This window comes from Aulonocara stuartgranti (assembly GCF_965226115.1).
Source record: "Aulonocara stuartgranti genome assembly, chromosome: 20".
NCBI classification, from domain to species: domain Eukaryota; kingdom Metazoa; phylum Chordata; class Actinopteri; order Cichliformes; family Cichlidae; genus Aulonocara; species Aulonocara stuartgranti.
Window position 1 is genome coordinate 27396050 of NC_138956.1, and position 8397 is coordinate 27404446.

Here is an 8397-nt window from a genome sequence, read left to right on the forward strand (position 1 = left end):
TGAATAAACAAAGATTACACATTAATGTTTTGTTAGTACCCTTATTTCATTGTGTTACATTTCACCCCAGGATATGTTACAACTAACCCAGACAATGGGGTTAATTGTAACATTTCACTCTTCGTGTTTGAGGCCATACCATGCAATGGGTAATTGTGCTGCAGAGAAAATAGCTGCATTATTTAATAGCAGAGACATGTAAATACTTTGCATTACATTTTGAATCCACTACCTTAAAAGAGCTCCAATTTACAGACAGAAATGTCAAAAATGTTACAACTATCCCCGGTCTCCCCTATTTGTCAGTCCAGGCAGGGTTAAACCGACAGTTTTCATTGTCAGTTTCATTTTGCGCTTTAGGAGTGAGAAAGACATGCTGTTGTCGCATCATATATTACAATGATTGTTTAATATGTTTACATCACAGTGCATTGTGGGTTAAATATTGCTAGGCTACTAGGAGTATTGCATTCACAGTCTACACTACGCTGTAGGAATTTTTAATTTTTTTAAAATTAATTAATGAATTAATTTTTTGCGTTTTCTCTGTGTTTCTGCCAGGACAACAGGCAGGGCCACTCGCAGGTTGCTTCTGGGCCACATTTGGCCCGCGGGCCGCCATTTGAATAGGCTTGACATAAAGTAACTCGGTGACGTAAACGCGTAAAAAAGGCGGTGTTATGTACAGTAACTTCATATCGATTAAAAACGTCGGAGCTGTCAAGGAGAGACGGTCATTATCATGGACGCTATGCACACGGATCAAACAACACTGTATAGTAGTCTGCTCTGTTCTTTAAATATTTAAAATACAAGTGTAGCAATTTTATTCTATTTACTTTGATTAATTAATTGAATGGTTTATAAAACAAGTAAAATAAATATTTGCATAGTTATAATTTTTTTCTCTAATTTCTTATAACTATATCTAATGATACTAATGTACTAATGATAACCCCATTTGAATCAATTCTACCGTCAGTTTTGGTGCTTACAATTCACTCTAATAAATGTAAACTGTAAACCTGCTGCTGGATTTTTAGTCATCCATTATACCTTGAACTTGTTCCTATTCACCATCAGTAATTTGATTTAGTGTTATTTTCTCAAAAATCATAAATATAAACCACATGCTTGGACATGTCTTAAAGCTCTACCTCAGTTTTCTAGTATCTGGCTGTGCACTCTGTCCCTCACCCTTTACTTCCTGTATGTTCTGCCTGTAGATGCTTGTTTGCAGTAGTAAGGTGTGGACCTTCAAGTCACCAGCTGTTGTTAATCAGCTGTTGTCATAAATACCTGGTGCCCACTCCAACACCCTGCCACATTGTAGACTGATGTTAAAACACTTAGCTGAATATGTAGCTGTTAAGAATAGGTGCATTTCTAGCCTGATAGCATCAGTGCTTCTTCCCCAGCCTAATTCCTGCAACCTCCCTCCTTTGGCTCAGCCTTGGATGATCTTTTTAATACCAGTTTATCATCTGTTATTGATAGGAGAAAATGCCCCATAAAATGGGAAATAAATGGCCTTTAAATTAGGAAAGTAAGGTAAACTAAAATGTTTACCTTTTTTCCATCGTTGTATGTATGGGAAGTCAATATATACTTTTATAAATATAGCATTATATCAAAATTTCTTCTTTTGGTGTAACTTCAAAATGATACAACAGAAAGAGAAAAGGAGCTTTTATTTTGAATAGACCAGAAATCAACAAACACATCTAAACAGTAAAACAGCTAAAAGTTTCAATTAACCTTTGGTAGGTTTTCATTTAGAGACCCATTACATATGTAATAAAGAATACATTTTCACACAGTCAAAACTCACAAGAATACCAATGCTTGTCTTAACCATATATTGATCAGAGCTGAGCTATATGATATAATATAATAGTGAAAATTGCGTGATATATAGTTTATTCAATACATGACTTGTTTTAGATTTTAGGTTCTTACTTCACATTGATACATATTGAAGAAAGTAAAAAAGCCTTGCCAACCACAAAACCATATCAACCGGAGATGTGGAAGATTTACAAATCATTCAGTATGTAAATATATTGGTTATATTTAATGTCCAAACTAAACCACTTAGTTAAAATAAAAGACAAAAAACAAAGAGAAGATATTGTAAAATAGACAAAGTACTTAACTTTTATGATTTAAATTCCTGTTTCAGAATCTCTGCAGTACCATTAAAACTTAGTGTCTGAATGTTTAACATTTTCAGATTCACTGGGCGTCTCCTGGTGTTGCTTTTTTGACGTCACTCTAATTCTCCTCCACCGCCTGTATTTATATAAAGTTCATTAGTACAACCAAAAAGGCAAAGTTATAAATCTGTAATTTGTAATTAGGACTCTAATATTAATACCTTTTTCACAGCCTCGAAGCACTTCTTTACATCTTCCAGACGCTTATCATTGCGTCTCTTCCAGTAAACCCTAATATGCTTCTCAGAAAAGCATTCTGGGCGAAGATTGGATACCTGACAACAAGGACAGTGACATAAAAATGACAAAATGTGCAGCAGGAAGTTGCCCTATATATGCACTGTGATTCTGACCTCTTCTGGCTTGATCTTGAATCCAATGGTAGGGTTAAACTTGCTGTAGAAATATGTATAGTTACTGATCGGGTCTTCATTTTCCTTTCCATAGTCATATTTGGCAACCTAAAAGAGAAGTGTGACAGAGAAGCTGGTGTTTATATTCACATGTAAATAATGGCTCATTGGAGGTTCGCAACGTCTTTTGAAACAAATGATTATTAACAAAATCCAAGATATTAAGAAAAGACTTATTGAAGGCAATTAAATTAAAAACTCACTTTAACTTCAAAGTTGTCGTTTTCATCCTGTTTTCCATCCTTAGGAATGAATTGAGTCAGTTCTGTTTTTAAACGTTTAGTCACGTCCTGAAGTAAGGAAGAGAGAACCTGAGCCCTTATCTTATTATTGATTTGTTAATCTTGTTTTATAATGAATCCTCATTCTTACCTCTGCTTTCTCTTGGTCTTTTTTCTTGAGCTGAGAAAGTCAGAAAAATTGGAGTGAGAAGACAGAGATTTGTTCAGTATTGGTAACAGTAAGAGAACCTTTACATTACACTCCTTCCATGTGTTTCTCAATTTTTTTTCTGTTTGAAACTGGACTTTTCTTAGATTCCTAAATTCAAGACTTTCTTAGGTCTTCCAAGACTTTAAAATATTTAAATCTACAGCTTGGTGTTTTAGTTCACACATAGAAAAAATACTCAGAAAGTAGTAGTAGTGTATACCTGTCTAGCTCCTGTTAGGGCATGTGTGAAAAGGCAATGTCAGAAAAGTCAGTCACATATCACGTGCTGACACCAGGCTTTATATTACGGTAGGTTGATTTTATTAACAACAACAACAGGGAATAAACATGGAGATTAAACTGGGCTAATAAGAGAGGTTTACTGAATAACTATTAAAGACTATGTATTGAAATCCCTTTCATCAAGCAACATTAGCAACAAAAATTTATTGTTGCTAAACGTTTTTTGCAGCCATGCACATGAAAAACTTGTTCCATTGTCAAAACTGCATATTCATAATGTCAGGTTTAGAAATTGTAGATAAGAAAACATCTTCAGCTGTCAATAGTGAACTTGTAATACAAACACATGAAAATCTAACGGCAGACCTTTATTTCACCCACAAGCTGGTACAAATCTCAACACATTATCCTCTGTATAATCTGTGCTGCCTCCTCCAGAGAGGAAGAGGTGGATTCATTTGAACAAGCACAAGCACCATGGTGGAGTATTTGTTCAATCACTTCATCTACAGAGCAAGCAGAACAAATAAAATGCGTGTATAGACAACTTCAGATGTTTTAAAAGTTAAATGAGTAGTTAATTTTAAACACCACACTTCAAATCCTCTACCTGTCAGCTTGGTGTATGCCTCCTTGTGCTTTTTAGCTTCGGAGAGACAGCACGTCTTCCCTTCTGAGGATTTAATTTGGAAGTGTGGATCCTGATCTGCTTTTAAGAGAGCGTCTTTAATCCTGAATAAAAATGGCCAACATGTCAGTTTTAGGTGAGACAGTAGACAAATTAAATGTTGTGTAGTACTGACACCTGAACTACAGGTACTCACATAATCTCTACTGCCATTTTTACTCTGTGCTGGTAGGCTCTTCTGTGGAGAGAGTTTCTTGTGTGGAACATGTCATACAGATTTGCCATTTCCTGTTGAAAGCATGCCTATAGTTTAGTCACAGATAATGAGATAAATAGCTCGCTCTTTTCAAAATTAATAAAAAAAAAAACAGGTCAGCACCTTGTCTCTAGAACAAATGTGCAACTGCCCGTCCACATTACACACTCTGGCAAATACGATAAAGCGTCGATGGTCAAAGTTGTTCAGGTGGTGGCAATCCCTGAAATAGGAGTGAGAAGATGTGGATTTCAAAAAACAACCATTCCCCCCACAAAGAGGTTCAAAGTATTCCTGAGATTCTTCATATCGTGTAGTAAAACAAACATTATTGAATATTGTTGATGCTCAACAGGAACTGATACAGAGAAATTTAGCAATACAAGTTAAAAGAGGACAGTTTTACTGGATAGCAAGCTTCACCTTGCAAAGTAGTCAAACTTGTCCACATCTATTCCATTTTGTTTGTTTGCCACAATTTCATAGAGAAAGGATTTTTCATTGTTTCGACCTTTATACAACTGCTGTGGAGACGAAGCCAGAATAATAACATTAGGCACAGTTTTTTCCAGGAATAATCCTGACTGATTTCAAAACATTCACACAAAAAAACGATTGATACCTCATTCAGAGGTGAATTGTTCTTCACAGATCCTTTAATCATCTCCTTGATAAACACCAGGTCATTCTCATTGTCACCTTCTGTTATCAGTCCGTACTCATTCATCACTGGCGTCAGTTTATTGTCATCCACTAGGTGATCAAACATTAATATAGAGGCATCCTCATGCTGCAAGAACACAAAGACAAGCATTTTAATGATCACAGATTCAAAGTGGACCCCCCCTCCACCCCCCCAAAACAAATAAACAAAAACACAGGTTAACTTCTCAGGTAATAAGTAATCAAACAACATTTATATGCATTTCAAATTTCAAATGTAACAGTCACAATTCCTTTTACAAAGCCAACAGGTCTGACCTAACCTGTGAAATGCATGTTCATTGTTAATTTACCATTTAGTGGAACTGCTGTAGCTAATGTTACTTGGCAAATTTATTAATTAAATTTTATTTAAACAAATAAAAGCCCCATCATAATAGATGCAAAATATTGACAGCAGTAACAAAAGGAGAGATTTACTGTTCTTCTTTTCACCACCTGCCTGCACCAATATGATTTTGTTTTTTGCTTTTACATCCATCTAAATTAGTATTCTTCAGTTTCTTTTACAGAGGCTCAGATTTTCCTAACTTTGGACAGAGACAGTTTGTTTTAAGTTTTCAGTCTTCAGTCACAGTGGAGCTAACTCAGTGAACCTGTATTTATTCTGTATGGACTTTGGATTTCCTCCAGGTACTTCTCACATGATCCAAAGATGTGCATATTCTGTTAATATGTATTTGTCAATGGGCCATGTAAAGTAGAGAAAGTGCTCAAAGTGTGTGGAAATAAAGTTTTGTAGTGCTTCAAGTAGTCAATGAGATCAGAGAAACAGCGAAATAATTGCCGGTCCATTTCCATTTTTTTTCTGTATTTTTATATATGTTTCAGTTTTTGGAATGACTGCTACGAACCATTTCACACAAACTGAAACTAATATTTTTCTTTCTTACCTCCCATTTTTCACCATTTGGGTCTGCTTGAGGGTTGAACATTCCATCAAAGACATGAGAAAAGGGCCCGTGACCTTGAATTGAAGGGGGAAAAAAAGTTGAATGTGTGAACTTCAGATTGGGTGACTTGTGATAAATTCCTGTCAGGCACTGACAAAAATCAAATAAAAATCTATTTGATTATATTTGGTTATTAATACTTTTGTAAATTTCCAGGAAAAAACAGTCTCCTCCAACTTTCAAACAGAACAACTTGTTTGAAGGAGGGGTGTATGGACTACATGATGGAGCCACCTCACATCTTCAATATAATGCATGTAATACTGAAAAACTGTGTATGATTTACCCAGGTCATGGCAAAGGCCTGCAATCTGCACACAAAGGACATCTCAGTCATTGATGAGGGATTCTGAGTTCAGTGACGGCTCCTCTAACTGTTTTGCCCTCAAAGCTTTTACAAGCTCTCCTGCCAAATGCCCCACTCTGTATCACAAAACACACAGTTCACCATGAAACAAACTGAAAAAACAAACAATTTATCAAAAAATGTGTAACTCCAAACATGTTGACATACCCAACTGAGTGCTCAAAGCGGTTGTGTGACGCTCCTGGAAAAACATAATAACCGCCCCCAAGTTGCTTGATTTTTCGTAGTCTCTGAAACTGGGGTGTGTCTATGATCTTGACAAGAAGTGGAGGTAACTCTGTTATGCCCCCAAAAATGTGTTCTTTGTGTTCTCTTTATCTTGCTATCGTAGCTTAGAGCGATGTGTGTATTTTCGTAACCATGACAACATGAGAGCAGTGTACGCTGGGAGTCAGGAAGTGAATCTACTGTGTGACTCGGGATATTAGCGTGTGGGCTCATGCAGCCGCCAGCTCTGCCGTTACAGGGTTAATCATTTTCTCTTCGCTAAGGCATAGTCTGTGAGTATAATCTATTTTGTATACCTAAGCGGTGAAGTGTTTTGAACTGTTGTCTGTTATTCGGCTAGCGTTATTGTGTCCTATATTGTGTCCTATATAGGGGCGATCGTGGCTCAAGAGTTGGGAGTTCGCCTTGTAATTGGAAGGTTGCCGGTTCGAGCCCCGGCTTGGACAGTCTCGGTCGTTGTGTCCTTGGGCAAGACACTTCACCCGTTGCCTACTGGTGGTAGTCAGAGGGCCCGGTGGCGCCAGTGTCCGGCAGCCTCGCCTCTGTCAGTGCGCCCCAGGGTGGCTGTGGCTACAATGTAGCTTGCCATCACCAGTGTGTGAATGTATGGGTGGATGACTGGATATGTAAAGCGCTTTGGGGTCCTTAGGGACTAGTAAAGCGCTATATAAATACAGGCCATTTACCTATATAAGCTACTCGGCTAGGCTGTCAAGCTACGATAATTAGCCAGATGTTTTGAGCTTATTTTACCTATAATACGTCTCATGTATTTCATTGTATTGTGTTACAGTTTCACAAAAAGTGCCCAGTAAAAACTCCTGGAATCCAATCGTCTGAGTCCTGGAGATATTTTGGGAGTGTTTAAGCTGAATGGAAAATTAGCCCATTATAGTGAAAAGACTGCAACGCAGCTAATAGGGATACGAGGATCGCCGCTGTACGGAACTACTCATTACCAAGAGATAAGCAGCCTCCAGTATAGCCTCGGAAAACTTCGCCACAGCCTACATCTCCCGATACCGGAGACCCAACGGCACGCAATGTCACAACGTAGCAATGCTGACAAAGGAATTGGAGACAGCCAGTCAGAATGTGCGCGCTCAGGGAGCAGTCGCTCATCCGGCACGTCGTCTGGCTCAAAAATTAGCATAGCCATTGCCATGGCAAAAGCAAAGGCTGAAGCCGCGCAAGCTAGAGCGGCACATTCAAAGAGGGAAATCGAGCTTAAAGTGGAGCAAGCACGTATTCAAGCCAGCCTTGACGCACTAATCGATGAAAAGGAAAGGGATGCCGCCGTTGCTGAGGCGAACTCCCTAGTAGCTGGTCTGCAGGATATGGGTCTCGAAGTACGCAGCGAAGTTAACAGCCTGGTCCGCCAGTCTGTCAAAGACCAGCGCGTAGCCGCCTTTGTCTCCGAACAGGCCAGCCTGAGCGCCAAAGGTCTATCGGCTACAGAAAATAACCTTCCCCCTTCTCAGCCAGTCACTCAACCGCATAACGCGGCTCAGACCCAAGCTGCCGCTCCTGCTGCTATTACGCCACACCAAGCTCTTCAGGGCCCTTGGAGAAGCGACGCACCAACACGACAGAGCTCCAAGTCACCCTTCTACCCCCCTCCAACTCCACTCCTACAGCAGAACCCCAAATGAGATTCTACGTTTCCCACGCATCAGCCCGTCCACGGGACACTCTATGGAGGTGATTACGACCATTCTACAACCACTGACCTCATCAAATATCTCGCTCGTAACCACTTGGTGACTTCAGGTCTCACCGCATATGACGACCAGCCAATAAACTATTGGGCCTGGAAAACATCGTTCCAGAACGCCATTGCCAATCTAGACCTGTCTGCTGCAGAAGAACTCGACCTCCTAACCAGACACCTGGGAAAGGAGTCAACAGAGCAGGTAAGAAGAATAAAAACGGTCAACA

At 39.0% G+C, this 8397-nt stretch overlaps 1 protein-coding gene across 1 annotated transcript; it reads right to left on the reverse strand.

The window, feature by feature from the left end:
• Positions 1 to 1676: 1676 nt before the first annotated feature.
• LOC309697374 (deoxynucleoside triphosphate triphosphohydrolase SAMHD1-like) lies at positions 1677 to 6503 on the reverse strand. Its single transcript, XM_082519247.1, has 14 exons — positions 6379 to 6503; positions 6151 to 6287; positions 5805 to 5878; positions 4811 to 4978; positions 4612 to 4712; positions 4312 to 4411; positions 4129 to 4220; positions 3915 to 4036; positions 3671 to 3810; positions 3002 to 3031; positions 2833 to 2919; positions 2570 to 2677; positions 2378 to 2491; positions 1677 to 2292 (listed from the first exon to the last, which is right to left on the reverse strand). Exons 3-9 carry the CDS (start codon positions 5844 to 5846, stop codon positions 3701 to 3703), a joined length of 735 nt encoding a protein of 244 aa, XP_082375373.1. The 5' UTR covers positions 5847 to 5878; positions 6151 to 6287; positions 6379 to 6503; the 3' UTR covers positions 1677 to 2292; positions 2378 to 2491; positions 2570 to 2677; positions 2833 to 2919; positions 3002 to 3031; positions 3671 to 3700.
• Positions 6504 to 8397: the final 1894 nt, after the last annotated feature.

Excerpts from the sequence above, each read along its gene's own strand:
- LOC309697374 (XM_082519247.1), bottom strand. The coding sequence starts at position 5,846 with ATGTTCAACCCTCAAGCAGACCCAAATGGTGAAAAATGGGAG. Across the intron at positions 4,412-4,611 it reads AAGTTTGACTACTTTGCAAG|GGATTGCCACCACCTGAACA; the intron begins GTGAAGCTTGCT and ends CTCCTATTTCAG. Across the intron at positions 3,811-3,914 it reads GGCATACACCAAGCTGACAG|ATGAAGTGATTGAACAAATA; the intron begins GTAGAGGATTTG and ends CTTGCTCTGTAG.